The 24,580-nt window shown below is 46.6% G+C and overlaps 1 protein-coding gene across 1 annotated transcript in view; it reads left to right on the top strand.

Moving 5' to 3' along the window:
* The window catches only part of TESMIN (testis expressed metallothionein like protein), a 38,620-nt gene extending 14,836 nt beyond the window's left edge, over nucleotides 1–23,784 (top strand). Inside the window, exons 5-8 of the mRNA XM_070488326.1 lie at nucleotides 15,917–16,019; nucleotides 18,468–18,605; nucleotides 21,063–21,238; nucleotides 22,770–23,784. Coding sequence (XP_070344427.1) covers nucleotides 15,917–16,019; nucleotides 18,468–18,605; nucleotides 21,063–21,238; nucleotides 22,770–22,962 — 610 coding nt within the window. The 3' untranslated portion in view covers nucleotides 22,963–23,784. The remainder of the gene's footprint in view (nucleotides 1–15,916; nucleotides 16,020–18,467; nucleotides 18,606–21,062; nucleotides 21,239–22,769) is intronic.
* The last annotated feature ends 796 nt before the right edge of the window (nucleotides 23,785–24,580 follow it).

Genomic DNA, 24,580 nt, shown 5'->3' with positions numbered 1-24,580 from the left:
GTGGGGACGTGATCTTCAAAATGGGAACATCTCTGGAAGAAGTTACAGTTGGCAGCTTGTCCGTCAGTCAGGTGCTATGCGCTGTTTCAGATGGGGGAGAGGCGTCACTAACCAGAGGCATAGATGGCAAGGATAGCGGTGGAGAACCCTTGGGGCGAGCATGTCAGAGCAGGTGGAGGCCACGCCAGAGCAGAGAGGAGGGCGGGCTGAGCGGGGATTTAGGACTGACTGAGCGGAACGTGCAGCGTTTGCCCAGCACACGCTCTCCAGGGTATTTGTCTTAGTTAAACCAGAGAGCAAGTGGTGTGGAGTAGCTGCTGTGCTCAGTGGCGACAGGAGACTGTCGGCAAGCATTAAGTGTGTGCCAAGTACTCTTCGAGTTCCTGCAGGAACCCCAGACCAGGATGTGTCCCTGCCCGGAAGCAGCCGGGGTGGCAGACAGGAAGCCTGCACACTGTCTCAAGGGGCACGTCGCCGAATGAGACGGCCACACACACCCCAGGCAGAGCCCTTAGCACAATCGTGTTTTGACACGTGCCCCTCCTCTTTACCAAAATCTGTTAAACTTCTTACATCACTAGTATTCTGAGTTCCTCAGTGAGCAGTATTCCTGAGCAACGCTTGGGAAATTTTCCTGAGTTTTTAACCCACAGTTCCCCATCATGTTTAACAGCATCCGGGACACTTTTGTCTCTCCTGCTCTGATGCCCTTGAAGATGGATTCTGGGCGAATCCTTAAAGGAACAGTTAGGAGGGAGGTCCCCAATGTCCCATGGTCCACTTGAACACACTTTGATCCTGTTCTTGGTCCTCACAGTGCGGCCAGCTCTGACACTGCTACCACAGTACAAACGATGGTCTGTCTATTGTTCTCTGAGTCCTACTTTCTGCTAGTGTTCAAATTTCAGAAGATACAGAACATAAAAATGAAAAGAGCTATTTGGCATGGGGGGCCAAGCACAATACAGGTTTAAACAGATCCAGGGAGGGGACCCTGGGAAGGGGCCAGCAAGAGGGTCCTGCTCGGCATCCCGGCTGCATCTCTGGGCACGCAGGCTGGAGCTGAGCAGGCTGGCTCCCTCCCCGCGAATGTGCCTGCCGCTCCCGCTTCATGGCCAGGCACCTGTGAATAATGCCTAGGCCTGTCTGGTGGTGAGAGTCTCAGTATGTGTGCGAGAGCACCAGATGCTTAGCTAAGTCTCTTTTTAAGAGTAACAATCTGAATACATTTTCTTTTTTAATCTTTGTAGAGTAACTCTTAGTTCATGGGACACAAAGTCTAAAAAGCCATGTAACTGTACCAAATCCCAGTGTCTGAAATTGTAAGTAATCACAAATCCTTCGTTCTTAAGTAGAAATAAGGTTGTTTAGAAGTCAGTAAGTGGAGCAGCCTCCAGACAAACCTGAATGGCTAGCAGTGCACATGCTGCAGTTAAGACTCAACAGCTGCCCGAAGGCTCGTCTGAAGCAGAGCGACGAGCAGCCCCTCTCTCGGCGTAAACCTGCTTCACGTCTGGTACAATCTTGACCAGCTAACTTCGTAAAGGACGCCGCCTGTGCCTCAAGTGGTGTCATTTTCTTGGGTTTCCGTTTACATTCTCTAGCCCCTCAGACAAGTGCTAAACACGGCATCCTTGTTGAGCATTAACTGTAACATTTCCACTTCCTAATCTTTAAAAGTTTGATGAATGGGTTTAATCTATATTGAACTTTCTCAGACAAATTCTCCCCTGGGAGGCTCGGTCAGCGGGGTGGTAGGGCAGACTGTCAAGCAGATTGGCGGGCCAGGGTGGACATACGGCTGGAATAGGACGTGGACCTGATGCCATGCCTGACAGCACTGTGAACTTGACCTTCCTCTCCCACTCCACCAAAGGTAGCCTCTCTTATTTGTGTTGTCTGCCCTGCTCTAGGCTCCTGCTATGGGCTGCTCGCTTTCTGCCCCGAGTGCCCACCCAGCTCTAAGTGACATGTTGGAAGGGGAGAACGTGTCCTCGTTTCAATGTCTAACAACCGTAACCACAGTCTCCACGGGATTTTTCCATTGCAGAGCTCCTGCTGATGTCACTGAGGGCTCCATTGATGGGACAGTGATGTCGGGGGGCAGAAGCGGGTAAAAATCCGGAAGTCCATGAAACTTGTTCACAGACAAAACTGAAAAGACAAATTGATTTGTTTTAAGTTACAGCTGAAAGCTCGGGTCGACTGTATGTAAATATTTGAGCTGTCATTGGTTTAGTCTGTGCACGCGAGTCATAGACCTCTCTGAACACTGGACACACCATGAGAAACCGATCAGGAGCTCTAAAAGTGCAGCTCGGGATGAGGAGGAAGGAGAAGAGAGGGAAAAGCCTGGACCGTGTGACACTGTCGAGCAGAGTGGCCTGCCCAGATGGAAACTTGCGATGCGGTGGAGGACACAGTGGTAGTGCCTAGAGTGGACAGAGCCAGGAGGGGAGTGGGCTCCCGTGGACAGGGGCCGCTCACTGCAGTCTGGGCTTGAGGCCTGGGGAGGCCAACTAACCCGGGAAGCCTAGAGCCAGGTATAGACGGTCACTGGGGACAAAGTGGAGTAACGCCTAAGGCCTCGGAAATAAAGTGAGTCTCCAAGACGAGGTTAACTTATTGACTGCTTCACGGTGGAAGGCCGCAGAAGTAACTTCTTGCCTAGGAGCAGGTTTCCAGGTTAGTCAGTGACTGACGCTCTAAAGAAAGAATTTACCGTCACGAGGGGCTTGGTCAGCGCTGGAACGAAGGAGAGGAGGTTCAGAGTGTGTCCCGTGCTGTCTGGGGAAGAGGCACAGTCTCCGGGGCATGTGGCACGGCCTCCTCCAGAGCAGCACTGTGTGCAGGAGACTGCCCGCCCAATGACTGCGCCTCTGACTCCGCGCTCCGCGTGCGCCCACTGCCCGGTGACTCAGCCTCCTCCGTAGCCCCACACTGAGAAGCGAGGCGCTGGATTAGAGGAGAGGAACGTTATGGCCGCTGCAAGGGAGGTTAGTTCCACTAGAAGTTAACACGTGGTATTCTGACCCGGAACTTGTGCTGGTGGCAATACTACCCTGTCTCTGCTTGTGTGCCACAGGCACTTGGGTTGGAAACCTTTGGCACGGGAGCAAGTGTAAGGAGTGGGTTCACTACTGCTTGCCTCGCTAGTGAGTTTGGCATACTCACCAGTAATAGTTTTCGTTTTCTTTACCTTTTTACTCCCCACAACTATGTTGTGTTCTCAAGGCAATGGAATTTAATTTTTTTAGGGTTCATTTGTCCTACTTTATTGGGAGTTGCTACTGGATAAAGGTAAAGAGGGATTACTACTAGTTGGCCACTAATAAAGAGAAAAACACATTATTGTATTTTTTAAAAATCAAAGTGATACATACACGGGTAAAAACGATGACTAGAGCTAGGTTGTGATGGAAAGTCAGAGTACCCTGCCCCACCTGTCCCCCTTCTCTGGGCTCCTCCCTAGAAGCTACTGTCCTCCCAGCGTCTGTTTTCAGGCTCTCCGGGCTGACTCCCCGTCTGTAAAGACTGTGCACTGCCTCCTTGCTGTGGTAGACGGGTTCCAGGGTTGGCGCTCCTCCCTGCACCTTCCTCCTCGGCGTAGAGCCAGAGCCGTCCTTTTCGGCTCCTCTCCTGGTTACCCTGGAAACTTTGAGTAATATGCTTCAACCTTTTGTCATTGTTCCATTAGCCACAAAAAGTTAGGAATTAATTTTAAATGATAGTTAATCTGTATAATTAAAATGATGTTGATTGAAACTTAATAAAAAGGTAGAGAAATGTTTTGTGATTATTTTATTGAAAAATTTGTTGATTGTTAAAAAATGATTTTAAGATTTTTAAAGTAGTTCGTCTGCCTTTCCATATTAACAAAGGCATATGCCTTTCTTAATCATTTTTATACGCTTTAAACGTGGATTTGCCTCACAATTGGTTTATTAAAGCATTGACTGTGAAACTCACTTTTATAACAGATCTTGTGATATAGGCGGCAGCAGAAGTGTTAGATTCTGGACATTTGGCCGGTAATCACCTAGAGCGAGAAGGAGCCCTCCGCAGCGAGGCGGAGACGTCTCTGCCTCGTCAGGAGCACGTGGAGAGGAGGAATTGGTTTTATATTATGATTATAGTTCTTTTCAGAACAGTTTTAATTAGCCCTTTCACATATTACTTTAAACAAATTCAAACTCAGTTTTTTAAACATCCTCCATTCCGATTCAATTTATGCTGAGCTATTGGGTGGAATTTGTTGGGAGCAGTTATGTTGTTCACCTTTTTTTACGCTTATCAAATCTGAATCAAATTTTAATCATAGATTGAGCAGTCTTCAATACTGGTTTTCCAGTGGCCTTTTGTCTCTGATTAACCAGTTTAATTGATTATAATTAAGCAAAATTCTGTGGACTAGCAGGTCAAGTCTGGATGGTCATATTTTGTAGTCTCTTGTTCCTCACTCATACTTTTGATTCCTTCTTTTATATTTTAAAATATTAAGTACTTAATTTACGTTCTACAGCTTATAATCGTGATAGTTAACGTCTTTCCTGTCTGGTTCTGGTGTTGGCTTCTTCTCTTGCTTTTCTCTCATTATGGCTTGTTACTTCCTGTGTTCTGTGTGGTTTCTTTATTGTGAATTAGAATCACTGGAACCTCATAAGTGGGAATGCCTTGAGGGTCCATTCCTTCAGAGAAAGTTTGTGTTTGAGTCTACTTGGGGCTTCGTGGCATTTCCAATCTGGACAACTTAAAATTTTTGTTTTAGGCCACACGATCAGTATGGATTCAGGTCTCAAACCCAAGTGAGGCCCATCCTCCCAAGCCAACGCCCAGATGGACGCGTGTTCTAGCCCTTTCTTTTGCAGGGCACTTTGTCCTAGTGCACTCTTTCATTGGGTGTTGACCCCCCACTGTTCTGGCTTTGTGTGTAGACCTGGAGCTGCCCCCCTGCCTTGAGCGCACCCTGGGATTCGGGATAATTTATGGAAAGCACTAGAGCAACGACTGGCGTATGACAAACGTTCTTGCAGGCATTTGCCGATACTATTCTAATTGTCGTTGTCCCCCCTTCTTCCTCTGCATAGCAGTTCAAACCAAAGCCTTTCGTTCTTGGGATCAGCAGAGGCCTTAGGGCAGTGGCAGCCTTTGCCTTTAGCTTGCCCTCTGAATTTTTGCTTGCCTTTTATTTTTTGGCCTCTGCAGTGTTTCCTTAATTTTTTACCAGCTCAAATATGCATCTAAAAAGGTTTTAAATATTTAATTCAACTTTTTTTTTTATTGAGTTAATGATAGGTTACAATCTTGTGAAATTTCAATTGTACATTAATGTTTGTCATTCGTGTTGTAGGTGCACCACTTCACCCTTTGTGCCCACCCCCCACCCCACCTTTCCCCTGGTAGCCACTAAACTGTTCTTAGTCCATAATTTCAAATTGCTCATATGAGTGGAGTCATACACAGATTATCCTTCTCTAGCTGGCTTATTTCACTTAACATAATTCCCTCAAGGTCCATCCATGTTATTGCAAATGGAATGATTTTGTTCTGTTTTGCAGCTGAGTAGTATTGCATTGTATATATGTACCACATCTTCTTTATCCATTCGTCTGTTGATGTATTTAATTCAACTTTTAAAGTGTTTTATAGCAGGGGATTTTTCAGGATGGCCAATGAATTAAGAATGAGTTTAGAATAGATGTCATCTTAGGTCTTTTCAAACACTAAGACTCTAAAATTTGAGGAGACAGTGTGCCTGTGGGAAGTGAGCATACCACAGGGCATCGCAGGTATTTTCTTGGGCAATATTCTCACCTTCTCGTTAAGTGGCAGAGTAGGATTACCCAAAATGTGTTGGAATGTCGCCAGCCTGCCAGCACCAAAATAACCTATACCTTGAGAACAACATCTTTAATAGAGTGATGCTCCTTTGGTGTTTCACAGACAAAAGAGGGGCTGCCAAACCTCAAGTGATGCCTGCGGATGTGGTGTCCTGGGCAATCACAGGACAGTAGACTGAAGAGTAGACTGAAGAAGGGGCACAATGCAAATACCTAGTGCAAGAATACATAGACTGCGTGTGGCGGTGATAACAAAGCATGAACTCACAGGAATCGGGCATACTCTGAACGGCCACCATCGACATTCATTCATCAACCTGGAGGCAGTCCAATTTTCTGCCGTTGAGGACTTGGAACCTTAAGTCTCTCTTGACCAAGCCCGCCAAGTGGGGGAGCCTGAGACCAGCGAGGACTGTGCTTCTCCAGCTCTCTTCTTGCTGCTACCTCTGATGCTGTGACCAACCTGGCCTCTTAGGCGGGGAAAGCAATTTTGCATAGAAGGGAATGTCCACGTAAGTGGGAAGAAGGGAGTGGGAGTTTGCTGAGGGGCCAAGGTGTATATCTTGACCCAAGACATGGGTTTTCAACCCAGTCGACACTCAACCCTGAGAAAAAGGGCACGTTTGCACGACGGTAAGTCTCATAAGATGAGGACATGAGGACTACGTCTTATTTATGGCTGTATCTCTAGAGCCCAATGAGGTCCAGTGTGACACGGCTCAAAGTGAGCAGTGACTCTTGAACGGAGGCTTTAATTTAATGCAGTCAAAATTATCACTTGTCTTTATTATTAGTGCCTTTTCTTTTCAAGAAATCCGCTCATATCCCAAGGTTGAATAGTTGTGCTGTTAGAGTTTCTTCTAAAAGTTTTAAAGGTTTGCTTTTCCCCCTTGATGACTTCATGCACCTGGAATTGATTTTGGTGAATGGCATTAGGCAGCGATCTCATTTCATTTTTTTCCATATGTGCAATTAATTGTCCAGCACCATGTATTGCAAACCACTAATATAGTCCCCGGTAATCTGCAGTGCATCTCCTGTCAGCTGTCAAGCCTTGGTGTGCATGCAAGGTTGGGTTCTGGATTCTCGATCCTGCTCCATGCATGGATCCCACCTCTTAGTTGTAATGATTTGTCTGTGGATTTCCTTCACTTTCGTATTTAAATAATCGTCTTGTCTGCAAATAAGGACCGTGATAGCTTTCCCATCTTTATAGTCTTTTCCTTTCCTTGCCTTACTGTCTTAGCTAGGACCTCTACTGTGGAGTGAGTGGAAGTGCTAGTACTGGGTGTTGTTGGCTTGCTGCTGATTTTAATAGAAATGCTTCTAAAATTCCCTTGCTCTGCCCTAAATAAGCTATTTGCTGTAGGTTTTGATAGATACTCTGTACTAGGTAGACAGTGTACTTAGATACCATAACAAAGACTCTAAACTACAGCCATTTCAGGGCTCACATGGCAGCTTGTCAGAATGAGTGTCTCAGCCCCCTTTTTCAGTTGCTCTGCCATCCTCAGTGGAGTGCTTCCATTCTGTGGGCTAAGAAGGCTGCTCTGGCTCCTACCCTCACACTCATTCCAGCCACTGAGGAGGAGAAAAGGGCGGGGTGGAGGCACTCTCCTTACCTGTCAAGGCATAACCAGCAATTGCCATTATCACTTCCACTCACGCTCCATTGGGCAGACCTAGTCACGTGGTCAGACCTCGCCAGGTAGGAAGCTGGGAAATGTCTTGAGTGCAGTCAAGCATAGGCTCACCTAAAATTGCTGACACTGTAGAGTGACGGGAGAGTGGAGGCTGCTGACAGCCTGCATCTCTGCCGCATGCCCACGTCAGGTTAAGGGGGTTTCCTTCTGTTCCTTGTTTCCTAAGAGCTTTTCTTTTTTGGTGCTTATTATAACTGAGTGGTGAATTTTATCAAAGGCTTTCTTCTGCATTTATTGAAATGGTCAGATTGCTTTGCTCTTTTAATCTTACAGTGTGATCCCTTAGAATAAAATTTCTAATGTTAATCTGCTCTTGTCGGCCAGGGATTGAACCCAATGTGGTCATGATATGCTGATTTTATCTTCTGTGTGCACTGCAAGACTTAGTTTCCGACTGTTTTGCTGAGGATTTTTGCATCTTTTTCATGAATGAGATAGATCTGTAATTTTCCTTTCTCATATTTTCTTTATTTGGTTTTGGTATAAAAATCAGTGTTTTGTATTGCCTAATAAAATGCATTATCAGGCTTCCTCACCCTCACCCCACCCTCTTCTCTTTTTCTCTAGCCTCTGAAATGTCTGAGTGAGGTAGGATTTATGTGTTCTTTGAAGTTTGATTAAACTTTGCCTGTAAAACCGTCTGGGCCTGGTGCCTTTGGGGGTTAGAGTGGGGAAAGGGAATGGGGTACTCACTTTCTCTAGTAGTTATTGCTTTCTCTAAGTTTGTATTTCTTCTTGAGTCTGTTTTGATACTTTATATTTTTCTGGAAAATTGTTGATTTCTCTAAATTTTCAGATTTATACATCTATTCATGTATTCATGTACTATTTAACTATTATCTCTGTATCTGTAGTTATAGCCTTTTAAATTTTCTAATTTCCTGATTTTAATTTCTACTATTGTTTATTTGTACCTTTTCTCTTTCTCAGTCAGTCTCATAAGAGGTTTGTCTATTTTGTCCATATTTTTAGGGCACCAGCTTTTGGTTTTATTGATTTTCTTGCTTGTATTTCTAGTTCCTATTTCAGAAGTACATTAATTTTTCTCTTTACTATTTTCTCCCTCATCCTTTTATTCTTTTACTCTCTTGTTTTGCTAGCTTTTTGTGTTAAATGCTTATTTATTTTCAGTCTTTTTTTATTTTTTAGGAAATGCACTTAAAGCTATCAATTACCCCATGTACTGCTTTACACACCCTACAAGTTAATCTGAGGTACTTTCATTGTCCCTCACTCGAAATATTTTCTAATTTTCATTGTAATGTTCTCTTCACCTTGTGAATTATTTAGATGCACATCTTGGAGTATCCAGATATGTATGTATGTGTGCATATATGTGTATGTATGTATATATTCATCTTTTAAACTACATTTTTGTTGTTAATTGTTAATTACACTGCGATCAGATAATGTGGTCTATATATCAATGCTTTGAAATTAATGAAGATTTCCTTTATGATTTAATGTTTGATCAATCTTTAATATATTCTATATTAACTTTAAAAATGTATATTCTTTGTTGGATGCATTTACTTTGCATTAGCTCAAATTTGTTAATTTTTTGGTTTAAATCTGCTAAATGCTTATTAAATTTTATTGATTTATCAGTTTTTGATAAAAATGTGTTAAGACCTCTCACTCTAATTGTGACTTTGTCTATTTTTTCCTTATAATTCCATTTTGGTTTATATATTTTGAGTCTATAGTGAAGGGCATACAAATTCATGATTGTTATATCTTTTTGGTCAGTTTTTCCATCAACTGTTAAATATACCTGTGTATCCTGTTGCTTTTTGCCTTAAATCCTTTTGTATCTGATACTGATATTGCTACACTGTGTTTTCTTTGGTTAGTATTAGCAAGTTAAGCTTCATAACATCCCTTTATTTTCACACTTTCTGTGGTGTAATTTTGTAATTTTGTCTGGGTGGCTCCTGTAATCTAAATAGAGCTGAATTTTGGAAAAGCAAGTCTAATAATCCACAGCTTTTAATAGGCTTCTTTAGTCCATTTACATTCTTTATCTCATTATTGACATATGTGGACTTATTTGTAACCTTATTTTCTTTTGAAGTTTTAAAATTTAAGTTTTTTTTTTTCAGTCAGATGGCAGCATTTCATACATACTGCTCTGCATCTTGCTTTTTTTTTATTGTGGTAAAACATGCATAACATAAAATTTCCCAATTCAACCATTTTTAGCAGCATTAATTGCATTCACAGTGTTGTGTAACCATCACCATTATCCATTTCCAGAACTTTTTCATCATCCCAAATAGAAACTCTGTACCCATTAAGTAAACTCCCCATTGCTCCCTCTCCTGGACCCCTGGTAACCTCTATTCTACTTTTTGCCTCTGAAGTTGCCTATTCTAGGCACCTCATACACGTGGCATCATAGAATATTTTCCCTTTTGTGTCTGGCGTCTTTCACTCAGTGTAATGTTTTCAAGGTTCATCCAGGCCACAGCGTGTGTCAGTGCTTCACTCGCTTTTCAGGCTGAATGAGAGTCCAATGGTGTACAGGCGTCTATTTGCGTCCCTGCGTTCAGTTCTTCTGGGTATATGCCTAGACGTGGAACTGCTGGATTACATGGTAATTCTAGGCTCAGCTTTGTCAGGAGACGCCATACTGTTTTCCACACTGGCTGCACCATTTATATTCCCACCAGGAATGCACAATACCACTTGATTTCATATTTTTGGATTACTGCTTTTTCTTTGCTTCTTTTTGCCTGATACATGTTTTAGGAAATTAGCACTGATGGCAAAGTGGAGGAAGTTGAAAGTGAGATTGGTTAGGAGGCCATCACAGCAGTGTAGACAAGAGATGAGGACGCCCTGAGCTAAGGCAGGGTGGTAGCAAGGAAAAAACACAGATCTAAGAGAGATTTCAAACATAGGCATTGGAACATTTTTTCGCTTATTTATTCTTTCATTCCAGAAGTATTTTGAATGCCTGTGATTTCAGGAATGGGGAAGACAGAGATGAACAAGATAGTTATGGTCCCTGCCCTCTTGGTACTCACAGTGTAATGGAGGGGATGGGTATTAATAAAATAGCCACGTACATAAAGGTCAGAGTGGAAATGTGGAAAATGTGGCAAAAGAGCAGTAAGAAGCGGGAAGAGTTTTGACCAAGTGTGACAGCCAGGGAAGGCTTCCCTGAGGAGGGCATTTGGATGAGGAGTTAATCGGGGGGGGATGGATTGAAAGTGGGTGGCTAATAGTGTTATAGGCAGAGGAAACAGCAGGTGCAAAGGCCCTGTGGCAAGAGGGGGAGGGTACAGGATTCTAAGAACAGAACGGAGGTCAGTAACAATACTGGTGCAGTATTGTTTCCAATTCCAAAATGTACAAAGCAATCCAAGTGTTCATATAAGAGGAATTCTTAAATTATGATTCTGCTATAGAATGGGCTACTATGCAGTTGTTAAAATGGTGTATAAATCTGTTTACATGATATTGATAAATAATAAAAGCACACTGGAACAGTGTATAGAATATGATCTTGTTTTTGTTTGTATATAAATGTAGTCAAACAACGTGTATTTATTTCAATATGTATGGTTTTACAGAAAAAGTCTGAAATATATTCATCAAATGATCCTCTCTAGGGAGTGGGATTCTGCGTGATTGTAATTTTTTTCTTTTTGCTTATTTATATCTAAAAAATTTCTACAACAAATGTGACTTACTTGTATCAAAAATAAAATAAAGTAAGACAGTTCTGTGCCAGAATCAGTGGACTTAGTACCCTTGGATGTGGGGAATGAGAGCAAGGTGACTGTCAGCAGTGACTCAGGTCGTGTTGTGGGTGGACGATGCCTCCGCTAGTGCGGGGAGGGGACACAGCTTGAGCAGAGTGAGACGAAGGAGAAGATCGCCAGTTAAGGCTCGGACATGCTGAGCTGGAGATAGAAATGTCTGATAGGACGTTGGGAATGTGGTTCTGGAGCGTAACAGTGTCACAAGCGGCCGAGAGCTAAAGCACAGTGAAGGGGCGCTTATGTTTTCTGAGCAGGAGGTTGTTGATTGCCCTTGAGAGCCAGTAGGGTGGAGAAGAAGATCCGAATGCAGTAGGCTAACGAAGAAGTGGGAGACGAGGAAGGATGAGGAAGGACGAGCAGCAGACGGGGGTGACCTTTCCTGATGTTCGGGCGAGAAGAAAATCAGGATTTTAGGACAGGACACAGAGCAGGTTTGGTGAGACAGATTTAAAGATCTTCAACAGAAACTTTAAAAAAGCAGAGGGGCAAGAGTTAATAAGTAAAACCACCCAGCAAAGTGTGTAGAGCAAGAAAAGAAACGTCCCTAGCCTGGACCTTGGTGAGTAAACGTAGTTGGACCAGGTGTAAAATCCTGGATTGTCAGTTTTTCTCTCAGTGCTTTGAAGACGTTATTCTGCTCTTTTCCACTGTTTCTGACAAGATGTCAGCTGTCAGTCTAGGTAATCTGTCTTTTCTCTCTGGTGCTTTTAAGAATTTCTTTTTGCCTTTGGTTTTTCTTATTTATCTTTCTTGGGGTTCATTAGGTTTCTGAAATCAGGGGACCCACAACCTTCCTCAGTTCCGGAAAAGGCACAGACAGCCTCCTCCGTGCATGCCTCTGCCATGTTCTCTCTGTGCTGCTGTGCTGCTAATCAGACGCGTGAACCCCTCTAGCCGGCCGCCATTCCTCTTAAACCCTCTTCTCCATTTTTAATCTCTTTGTCTCTTTATGCTGCACCTGAATCTAATTTCTTTATATTTCAGTTTATCCTTTCTCACTTTTAATTGATTATTTTTATCCAAATTACACAAACATATGGTTTAAAGAGCCAAATAATTATACAAGGCTTGTGACAAAAAAGTGGTGGTTCCCTGATCATTCTTCCTTATTTTTGATCTCTAGGAACTTTCAACTGAATCTTTTAATATTTGCCTCAGTAAATCTAAATAACAGGGCTGTGTTGCTGCTTCTCGGCTTTTCCATTTGGGCGCGGTCTCTTGTTCTGTACCGTGGGAGATGCGGGTGTAGCTGTGGCTCCTCTCCCCACTCACGCAGAAGCCCCTCCCAACGCACATGCTCCCATCCCCAGACGTCACAGACGCTTCGTATTGTTCGTATCTTATGACTGAAAACTCTGCTCGCTGCTGAGCCTTCATCCATCGTCCTTTCCTGCAGTGCTTTACTTTTTCCCTTGGATTAATGCTTAGCACTTAGTTTTCCATGCACATACCCTAATTTGAGCCTAACCTCTCCTCTGGTGGTGTAACTGTCTTTTCAACGTGCTCAAACACGTAGGCGTTCAGTCAGTTTCGTCTTGAAGAAGGCTTTCCCAGAGCCGTCCGCCCGACCCCTCTGGAGGGCTGGTTTCCAGGTCTGCGCCCGCCTCTTACCCTGCACTCTCCCTCTGCCCATCAGGCCAAGGCTTTCCTTTGCTTCTTTCTCCCGTTTGTCCCCTGGCTCCTGTTATCTTCCTCACCGGTTTACTGCATCTCTTTGGTGCAGCACGTCCTCCAGTGGCTTCCTGAGAAACGGTGCTCGGAAGATCATTTTTTGCAGAACTTACATGTCTAAAAGTGTCTTGGGCTGTCCTCACACTTAGATAACCCCTTCGGATTGCACAGTTGGATTTCCAACTTCAAGTTCCAGTAGTTGAATTTTCCTTCAGAATTTTGAAAGTTTTCCTGCATTTTCTTCTAGTTTCTGATGTTGCTATTGAAATTTTGACACTTTTCTTTTTCTTGATCCTTTGTATGAAAGCTGTTATTCTTTCTGGAACCTTAGAGAATCTTCTCTTTGTTCCGAGTGCTCTGAAACTTGACAGTGAGATGTCTTGGTTTGGGTCTCCTCATCTACCCTGCTGGGCACCTGGCAGGGAAACGTTCTTGAATTATTTTCTATCCTTCGTTCCTAAAATTCTATCCTTCTGGAACTTCTATTACAGAAATGTTGGACCTTCTACTCTGGTCCTCTACGTTTTTCTTTCTCCTGTTGTTTTTACTTTTATTGTTTTGTTCTAGTTTTCATTCCTTCTGTTAAATCTTTCATCTCTGTGATTACTTTTATATTTTCCAGAGCATCTTTTTTATACTCTGAGTGTTTTTTAAACATCATTTCTTTTTTTTTTTAAACCTCAACAAAATTTTTACTTGACGAGATAAGTCTAAAGTTCAGACTTTCACAAGGAGTTGAGCATAGTCCACTCTTCTAGAGAAGTAGGGGGAAATTACCTATCAGAATTCAAGGCTTACAAAGTTACAGTAACAGTGAACATCATTTTCCTGTTTCATGGATGCAATAACTTTTCTTAATCTATCTGAGGCTGTGGACACCCTTCTCTCCCCAATTTTCTTTTCCCTGCGTAGTCTGTTTCTTTAGGCCTCTGTCTTTCATATCGGAAGATTTCCTGAAGTGTCTGCTGATCTTTGGCTGTCCCTCTGCTCACATTGAAGAATGGGCATGAGCTGTCTGGGGACTCGGGGTGCAGCGGTTGGGGCTGGCCCGCGGTGGCTTCACTGCAGGCGACGTGACTGAGCTGTTTATTGGGAAGGCTCGATGTCGGACTCTTTCTCTCTCTCCCCTTGGGCTGGTCAGCTCCTCCGAGAGGGCTTTTCCAGCCTCCTGCTAGGATTCTGGGAGCCGAGCAGAAGAAGCCGGGGGCTCTCAACACCACCTCCCCTCCTTTTGTTCGTTAGATACCCCAGTCCTCAACTGTTTTGCCCCCGGAGCAGCTTCAGTCTCTTGCTGCGGTGGCAGAGAGGCAGTCACCAGCTGCTGGCACGGGGGCTCACTACCTTCTAAGTGGGATTTCATGCAGTGCTGTTCTTGTCTCATCCCCCTCCCTCCACTTCAGAGCAGCCTGAGTCTTCAGAGCCCTCTCCTGCTGACTCGGGGTTCAGTGCTCTCGAGGCTGCTGTCAGTTAACGCTCTCCCCTGTTTACCAGCCCCGCACCTTCTCTCGCTGTCTCCTTTCCCTGCTCTCCATCCTCGTGGTTAGGAAGGCGTAGGAGGGTCTCTCACATTTTCCCCTTGCTCTCCAGCCAGGGTGCAGAGAGGGCTGTATCTCTGCTCGTTCCTTCTGTAGAGTGGATGGAGGGGAGGTAGCCTGTCACGGAGCCACGCTTGGGGAGCCACGCTTGGGGCGGGGGGAGAGTCTCTGATGCAACTTCCACCTTTGGTAGCCCAGACGCTGTCTTGTCTCCTGACTGAGCAGCCTGTTGGGACCCAAGCCCTAGGTCACTAGGCACCAGCAGACGCCCCAGGACAGTACTGGGCAGCTACAGAACCCATCCCCTCGGCTTCACAATGGCTTGTTCTTTCCACCTCTGATGATCTCCTTTATTCTCCTCTTGACGTGGACCTAAAAATATTATTTAAAAAAATTAGAACAGTAGATATTAAAGAATCATGTTTAGGACTTCTGCAACAGGAAGGTTTCCACAGACACCTAGTCTGCCAGCTTGCCAGACACGGAGGCCCTGCCTTTGTTCGTGCGGCACTATAGGCAGCTCGCCGGCTCCGCGGCAGGCACAGCCACGTGGGCCTCAGGCCTCCCTGGCAGCGCGTGAGACTGGTGGGTTGGTGCCATGACTTCCATTGGACAGCTCGAGACGCCGGATGATAAATACACGGGGAGCTGGTGGCAGAGCTGGTGGTAAAAACCTGGGTTTGAAGCTCTTTTTCATGATCTTCGTCTCAGACATGGGTCTTCTCTAGTCCCAATGGAAGCCGTGGAGTGGCTTCTCCACTCGAGGGGATTCTACTAACAAAACTGTTCCGTAGAACCCAGGTTCACGAACAACCCTGGCGTTGTGACCGAGCGTGATGGCAGTCCTGTCATACATGTGTTTCTCCCATCCCTCATTTCTCTGTCCTCCACACAGTGACACGGGATGAAATAAGGTAAAGCCTAGGCCAGGCTCGACCTCCAGGTTGCACAGTTTCCACTCATAGTCAGGTCTGGTCAAGAGGAGAACTCACCCGCAGTCGTGCTGGGTGGATTGGGAGAGTGGTGAGCTGAGAGCTGGAAAATGGCTCTTTATTACTGGAATGTTCCCACCCACCATGTCATGGTTCTCCTGGGAGAGCGGCCGTGGGCGTTTGGGGGCCGGGGACAATTGACATCAGTGGGCATTTTCCAGGAAACTATTTTACTTTGCAAACTCCTATTTTCTGAAACTGGTGGTTTTAACTAGTTTCTCTTTCTTCTGCGTTAGTTGCTGGAGGACATTCTCCCAGGTGATCTTGTTTTTATTAAAAAAAGGAGTCAGTCGTCGACATAAAAGTTAATGGCCACAGCGTGCGGCCAGCTCTTTTCGTGCTTTGGTTTGTTTTCCTTTATGTGCCCCGCGCCTGTGCCCTGACGCGCTCTCCTTGTCCCCACAGGTACTGTGACTGCTTTGCCAGCGGGGACTTTTGCAACAACTGCAACTGTAATAATTGTTGCAACAATTTACGTCATGAAATTGAGCGGTTTAAGGCCATTAAGGTAACAAATTTCCCTTAAATATATGCATTTTAAAAGTGCTTACGAGGTGCATAAGACTGTCTCCAGAGGTTCCTACTTTCGATATTGGGAAGACCCAGGGTGCTGGAGGACGCACAGTGACTGGGACTCCATCCTGGAGGCGCGGGCGTTGGCCGCGGTGAGGGCTTTCTTCTCCATGCGTAGGGGACGGCTTCTGAGGGGCAGCAGAGCCTCGGGAGGTGAGAACATGCAGATGTCCACTCTGCCTTGATCTGCGGACTAGAAACTTGGGTCGTATTACGTAGCAGGTAAGCCTGAGCTGTTAGAGTGTCGTGTGAAAGGCGAGGCTAGCCCGCTGTGCAAAATACGGGCGAAAGCTCTCCGTCCTACACTGGCTTTCCTGAGGGGCAAACAGCACCTCGCGTGGTCCCGCAGGCCGCAGGCTCGAGGCTGAATGCAGGAGCCCACAGTCTCCATCCCTTTCTGCAGGCACAAGAGATCATGAGAGGAGGCAGGACAGCTGGGTTTGGGGCCTGCAGCCTGCTCGGGGCTGGCTTGGGGCCGCTGGTTTACAAAGGGGGCTTGAAGGCCATCACCTGTAGGCTGGAGACGGTCACACTGAGCCATGGCTGCTCTGATTTCTTCCTAAAGTCATTTAATTCCCCTCTTGAATTAGAGATAAATCAGTGGAAAGTACCTTATCAATTTTGACGTGGCCAGACCCATAGGACAGAAGAAAATTATGATGCACTAAAGATCAGTAGTATAGTAGCATTTTCCTTAGGGGAAAGGGCACCATCTGCAATTAAAAGTGTAAAGAGTTTTGGAGGCCACCCCTGTGGCCAAGTGGTGAAAGCTCCGTGCGCTCCGCTTCATGGGCCCGGGGTTCGTGGGTTTGGATCCCGATACGGACCTACTCCATTCATCAGCCGTGCCGTGGAGGCATCCCACACAAAGTGGAGGAAGCTTGGCACAGATGTCGCCTCAGGGCGAATCTTCCTCACACACACACACACACAAAAGTAAAAAGTTTTATTTAAGAAGTGTTGGAATTCTCATGCAGTGTTGGTAGGAATAGAAATTGGTGCCACCACTTTGGGAAGTTGTTGGGCAGTAGTTACTAAGGCTGATCCTTTGTATGAGCAGTGATGCCGCAGTTTCATCCCTAAAAATGTAGCCAGGAGAAATGAGTGCGCATGTCTACCAGGCTCGTGCAAGAATGCCCACGGCAGCTGTGTTCACAACAGCCCCAAACTGGAAACACCCCAACGGTAGAAGGGCTGAGTCTGTTGAGGTGTGTCATGTAGTGGAATACTACACATCACTGAAAAAGGAGGAGCTACAGCACTGTGCAACAGCATGGGTCAATCTCACAGACACTGTGCTAATGAGAGAAGCCAGACCTAGAAGAGCACATGCTGTGTGGTTCCACTTGTGTGAAAGTTCCAGAACATGCAACACTAATGCGGCTGAAGTCAGAAGAGTGGTCCCCACTGGGCTGTGTCAATGGGAGGAGTCAGGAGGGAGCCTCTGGGGCCTGGATGTCCTCTAACTCGACCTGGGGTGGGTGACACAGGGGCACACGCTGACAGGCAGCCTCACCCGGGCTCTGTGCCACCCAGAGGACCTTCTGTGAGGATGGGGATTTCTAGTGGCCCTGGCGCGGGACGGCACAGGTCCCAGGTGTTGACCTGTGGAGGGGAGAGGGAGGGACAGGGGTGCCACTGCGACTTCTAGGCTGCTCGAGTTTCCAGCAAGAGCCCTGAATTACTTTGTTATAAAAACATGTGCACGATTGTATGTCTTGATAGAGAGTAGACAGATAGGGAAGAAAGTTAAAATAAACGAACAAACCAGGATAAAAAGCCGTGCGTGCTGTATGAGAAAGGTGTGGCCCGCTGCTTGTGACCCTGGGCTGGACTGGAGCCTGGGGACTTGGTCGGAGTCATCACTGGCCGTTTGTGATTGAACCTCTCAGCGTGTCAGTTTCTTCATCTGTAAGAGAGAAAGGACAGCAGTACACACTTCACAAGGCTGCTGTGAGGTGGAATGAGAGAAGGCACGTAAATCACGTAGAAAGATGCCTGGGACATGGGAGCTGTTTATAAACGCGAGCCGTGAGCAGAGCACCACGCGCCCAACCATCTTAGGAAACGTGTACAAGAACTGCCGGAAGGAGACGCGCCCACGTGGACACGTGGTTTCCTTTGTCCTCACCATCTGTTGATTTGACAGTAAATGTGTGAGACTTTCAAACTCGGCAAACAAGCCAAGCCTGGGGAGCTGTGGCTGCAGCGTGCCTTTAAGTAATGGACCGAGATGAAACAGGAAGCCGTGCGCTTTCCCAAGTGAGGAGACGCGCTGCTCATGGTGGCTCCTCCTAAAGGAACAGCTAGATCAAAAGGACAGGCAAACGAGATATCTCCCACTGAACTTTATTTTTAAATAATAAAATGTATTTTCTCTTAGGCTTGTCTTGATAGAAATCCAGAAGCTTTCCAACCAAAAATTGGGAAAGGAAAATTGGGAGACGTTAAGCCTCGCCATAACAAAGGATGTAATTGCAAGAGGTCAGGCTGCCTTAAGAATTACTGTGAATGCTATGAGGTTAGTGATCAATTTCCTAGTATTATTTTTTTTTTAAAAAATAGGTAAATATTTTGGCCTAAGTAGCTTTTGTGGTTAAAAAATAAACAAACTTTACTGTATAGCCAAGATACAGAAACAACCTAAGTGCCCAGTGACAGATGAATGGATAAAGAAGATATGGTGTGTGTCTACAATGGAATGTTACTTAGCCGCAAAAAAAGAAGGAAATCTGGTCATTTGTGACAACATGGATGGACCTTGAGGATATTATGCTAAGCGAAATAAGTTAGATGGAGAAAGACAAATACCATATGATTCCACTCATATGTGGAATCTATAAAAAACTAAACAAAGAAACAGACAAAATAAAAGAAAAATAAACTCATAGATACAGACAACAGATTGGTGGTTAACAGAAGGGAATGGGGTCGGGGATGGTGAAATGGGTAAAGGGGGTCAATTGTAAGACGCATGGAAACAGGACTTCTGGTGGTAAGCACGCTGTAGTGAATACAGAGATCGAGTTATAATGTTGTACACCTGAAACTTACATAATGTTATACACCAGCATTACCTAAAGAAACAACTTTACTATAGTTTAAAAATAAAAATATAATTTAGTTTTCTTCCTTCCATGGTTTCTAAAAGGGCACTCATATAATCCCTACTAATTCCTCAAATATCGCTTACACTTTATGAAGGAAGTAAATTAACCCAGGGCTCCCTTGGGAGCATGTAGCCTCCTCAGGCCCACCCCTCAGTGTCCAGGGAGGTGCCCACGGCTGTGGCTTTGTCTGTTCTGCAGCTGCTGATCTGATGCTCTGAGGCACACTCGGGGGCCAGCAGTTCTGGGGCTCCTCGAGGGGGGCCATGCCTCTTCCTCTCTGAGCAGAGGGGAGATGCTCTCGGTGGGGCCGTGGGGGACAGCAGGTCCCCCGGGGAGCCTTGTACCCCAGTGAACATTTGCCTGGGTGCTTGGGGTGGGGAGCTCCTGCGGGGTCCCTCAAACCAGAACGGGCAGTCGGCCTTTGCCACTAGAGAGATGACAGCATGGGGCAGACCCGTTTTAGAGACAAGCTTTTTTCTTTCTCTCAAAGATATAACGGCAGTAGAGGGCCTCGCCTTCTGCTTTAGTTTCATGGTTCTCTCGCCTCCCTCTCTCTTTCTTTGTGTGTTAAAGGAAGAGAGAGGAAGGGAGGGACCCCTCAGGCCCTGTCAGTGAAGCAGCCAGGAAACACCCTTAAAAGGCTCTCCTTTGATTTGCTTGAGGCCTTGGGGGTACCTGTGGGTTTGATTTTTAAAAGGTTGTCGTAGAAGGTCAGGCTTTAGAAAAGTCCTCGTGGTTCTGGAGACACACATTGAAAGATCTGAGTAGCAGACCCAGCAGTCCCCCAGCTAGGATTTTGAAAATACAGTCAAAAACATTGCAGAGATACAGAATTCAAAAAGTGAGTGACGTCACCCCAGTGGACCCATTTTCAAATGTCCTCATGGGCCCCTCTCTGCCTTGCACAGTGCCCTCCCTGGCCGCCATGAGACAGTGAGTCAGCCCCTCTCCAGAGGCCCAGCTCTGCCAGACAACGGCCCACGTGACGTGCAGACATGTCTGCACTGTAATGTCTGGCATTGGAGTAGACCAGAAATCCTGAAAAACCTTCTGCTTGAAACACCCAGAGCTGCAGAATAAAACACAGCAGATCCCCTTTGAGATGCGTCTCTGAGCTGAAAAGAACAGAGGGAAATCCCCAGGGGCTGAAACGACGAGGAAGCCGAAAACCAGAGTGGCTGGCTGGGCCAGCTTTCAGACTGCCCCAGGACCAGCACAAGCAAGGGGTTGGACCCAGGCTTGCCGGGCACACCTGGGACCCCCGCACCCCTGGCGCCTGAGCATCACGCTGCCGTGTGACAAAAACAAAGTCCACCCACAAGGAAGCAGGAAGGGCTCCCTTAGCACGCCTGGCACAGGCCTGCGCCCGGTGGGTTTCCGGTTCTGCCCACCTGCACCTTCCCTGCACCAGCAGCGCCCGCGTATCGCCCCGGCTGCTGCAAGAGAGGTGCTGGACTTGCTTACAGAGCTGGACCTTACAGCCGAGCCGCTAGAGCAGCTTCCCTCCGACAGGGGTCCCCGGAGGCGCTTCGCTGGGTTCCCAGCGGACAAGGGACAGCGCGCCCTCCCTCTGCCTGGGACTCCCAGCCACGCTCGCCCACCAGCCTTCCGCAGCCCACTCCCCACCTTCCTTGTCAGCAGCACACTGTGTCCCCACAGCAGTGACACGTGCGGAAATGCACATGGCTCTCTTCACATCACGGTCATTTCCTCCTCTGCCTTTCTGCCCTTTTTGGGGGGTATGAAAATTGCAGATCACATATACACACGAATATAAACAAAGAGCTCTTTAAGGCCCGAATAGAATTTGTTGGTTTTTGGTGAATTGTAGGGCAATGTAATTTTATTGAGGCATTTTATATTACCAGGCCAAAATTATGTGCTCTTCTATTTGCAAATGCATTGGTTGCAAAAATTATGAAGAAAGCCCAGAACGAAAGACACTAATGAACATGCCCAACTACGTGGAAATTGGAGGCGTTGAAGGCAGCCATCATTGGTCACCAAGTAAATTTTCAGGACTACCAAAATTCAGAAAAGATAGGTAGGTACTCTGCACTAACCCTCATAGTGGGGCAAATTGAGGTTAATTTGAGAGGAGAGTTAAAACCCTGTATACACCAGAAGGGAAGCCTGTGTGTCCGCAGCGGGGGCACGAGGGACCAGCCCTACCTCACACCTGTTTCCTCAGAGGCCCCCCTGCCGAGCACGCTTTGTCCTATTCGTCCTCTTAGCTCGGCCCTTTGGGCCTCACGGTCTGAGTTACCCCTGTTTTGTACAAGAGCAGAAGGCCCTGCAGGGATCACCCCAGGCCGCTGACCTCAGACAATGTGGTCTCCAGACGGCAAATGCCTGTGAAGTGACAGCAAAGAGATGGGCTCACACACTCTACTCCTTCCTAAAGAGAGAACGGATTCACATTAGTTGGATGTTTTCCCATTTCATTATTTTGAGGCCAAATTATAATCCTAGTAGGTTTCAAAAGTTGAGTAACGATTATACTATTATTAGACTAGATTCATTCATATTTAAAAATGTCTTTGAGTTCCTCATGACGGGTCATGTCATGATAAAGTACCAGATGTCATTAATTAACTAATATCATTTTGAAAATCCAAGTTCATGCTTGTTTGCTTAGAGAGACATCAGAAACACTCATCATTGGGACCTGCAGAGGTCTTTATCAGTAAAAATTTACCAAACGTGGCTGCACCTTCTGGGAAGTTATGTGTGAAAATGTTATCTGTCCCCTGACGTCGGGACGTTGTGTGTCCGATGGAATGGGAGGGGGGCTCCGTACACTGGAGTCTGACCTCAAAATGTTACGACTCTTTGTGACATGTTCTTTCATCTTCAACAAGTCATTGCATATTGTCTTTATAGAGGGATTTTAACCAATCCCAACGTCCATCTCTATTTTCGTAATTCAGTGCTTTTTAATACTTTATAAAGTTTTCCCACTTGGGCAACTGTCTGGCTAAGTCACCATTGCCCCTGAGCTCAGAGGGGAAAGTGGCTAGTCCTGTGTGTTGGAGAACAACTGTCTTTGAGGCCCTTGCTCAGGGCTCCAAGGGGCATTAGGAGGCAAGGCCATCCTGACCGTGCGCCCCCAAGAATTGACGGCGAGGTAGGCCTCAGGGCCATTTGGCTTTCTGCAGCTCCAGTGCCCTGTGGGGAGGAGGGGCCGACCGACCCCACAGGGCTTCCCTTAGTGGGGATGCCCGCACAGAGCTCCATCCCAGGCTGCGCCGCGGTCTACAGGCACTTGTCTCATCCGAGCTTCCTGGTCCCTCCACCCCTGCCCGGCCCACGGGTTCCTCTGGGTTGCCTGGTGCATCTCATTGTGAGAAAATTTAAGAATCTGCCCTGAGAGGGATGTCAAGAAGCGGACAGCTTTACCTGTCCTCTATATTGTGTTCTAAAAGCAATCCTTGACATGGCCCCAGTTAATCGTTTCCACTGTTAGGAAGACAACGCACCTGGTGACACATTCAGGCAGTATCATGACCGCATGCTCCTTGCAGAGAAAACAGCGGGGTGGTGGGCCGGGCCTTTGACTGGTCTATTTCCGACAGGCGGGCTCCCTCGTGCATCTCCTGGGAGGTGGTGGAGGCCACGTGCGCCTGTCTGCTGGCTCAAGGGGAAGAGGCGGAGAAGGGGCAGTGTTCTGAGTGCCTGGCCGAGCAGATGGTCCTGGAGGAGTTCGGGAGGTGCTTGGTGCAGATCCTCCACACTGAGTTTAAATCCAAGGGGTTGAAAATGGAGTAGAGCCCGAGGGAGTCAACGCGAGTGCGCGTAGAGTTTGTCTCAGCGTTCAGAAGGAAATCTATAGTTTAGAAAGGTTATTTTAAGGAACACGAGGCCCGGTCTGCATCAGCAGTGACATCCTTAGGAGCAAGCTTTCCCTCTGCCTCAGGGGACTCGGGGGGTGACTCAGGGTCTCTGAGGGGTTTGGCGATCAAAACGCCCCTTTCTGAGGGAGTGCGTGGCGTAGCCAGGTCGTCTGGACCAGAGCAGACTGCGGGTTCCTGTGACCCCGGAGAATTGTCTGCGCTCACACCGAGGAATGGAGGGCGAAGCAGGCCTGGAGAGAACAAAAGCCCATCCCTACTGACTTCACCCTCTCCCGGGGATTTTCCTCTAGAGGCTTCTCTGCATAAAAAACCATGATCTTCCCCCAAATTACTTAGAAATGAATTCTCCAGATGGGCTGCTAGGATACAGCTTAAAATCTCCAGAGAGCTGCTGAATACCCTGAAGAGTTTCTGAGTGTAGATGCTTCCCCAGAATCACATGAGTTATCAGGCTCTACCAGGGCCCCTGGGACGCCAGAGGAGGCCACACAGGCCATTCTTCCATCAGTAGCGTCTTGAGTTGTGGGACTGAAAATTATCTGGTTTTTATGTAGTTCTATTTGAATTGTGGAAAAGCTCTATTATCCAATTAATTTCTCCATAATTATTGTTATAATATTGTTTGTAAAATATGGTTAAAATAACTAGTTTGCAGAAACTAGCAGGTAAGATTAGTTAAGTTGACTCTGTTTTGGTTCTGTTGTGAAAGCAAAGAAGAATAAAAATTTGAAACGTCTTCCACTGTTGTCAGGAACTTAGTAACTGTGGTTAAGTCATTCATGTTTCTGTGCTCGCTGACCACGTTGGCCCCTTATAGAATGTTTGGGGAGCTCATTGACCGGCACCCTGTGAGGAAGTGTGGCTGGGGGCCCAGCCCCGGCACGGCAGAGGACGGAGCTGGTGTTTGGCAGAGCTGTATTCGGAACGGCTAATTCTAGTGGGAACCAAAGAGGGGAAAGGAAATACCTAATTCTTCTCCGTTGCAATGCCCTTGTGACCTTGGGATCCCGATTCTGGGGTGGAAGGCCAGAGGTAGAGACAGGGTGTAAGACAGTGGAGTTCTCCAGCAGCTGTGCCCCGCCCTTGCCCTGCGTGTGTGCCAGCCCAGCAACCCCTAGGACAGAGCAGGCAGGGGCGCTGCTGGAGGAGCCCACTTCATCTGTGGGGGCTGGAAGGGCACAAGGAGATGGGGGCCTTGTGACTCCCTTCTGGGGCCGCCTTCCTTCTGTGTTTCTCCCAGCAGCGCTGCCAACAGCAATATCTGCCGGCCGCATGGGTAACTCAAAACTTTCTAGTAGCCACATTTAACGTGGTGAAAAGGAACAGGCGAAATCAGTTTTAATAATCTTTTATTTAACCCCATATATCCGAAACGCGATCATTTCAACAAGTAATAAAAGTGACAATGATTGAGATAGTTCACCTTCTTTGTATTTCCAAGTCTTTGACATCCAGTGTGGATCTGGCACTCACAGCGCATCTCAATTGGCACCAGGCCTGCTCTAAGTGCCGAGGAGCTGCAGGGCAGGGCG

Source organism: Equus asinus, chromosome 17 (assembly GCF_041296235.1).
Source record: "Equus asinus isolate D_3611 breed Donkey chromosome 17, EquAss-T2T_v2, whole genome shotgun sequence".
NCBI classification, from domain to species: Eukaryota; Metazoa; Chordata; class Mammalia; order Perissodactyla; family Equidae; genus Equus; species Equus asinus.
Note: the sequence above shows the minus strand (reverse complement) of the source record. Positions and strands in the feature narration are given on the sequence as shown.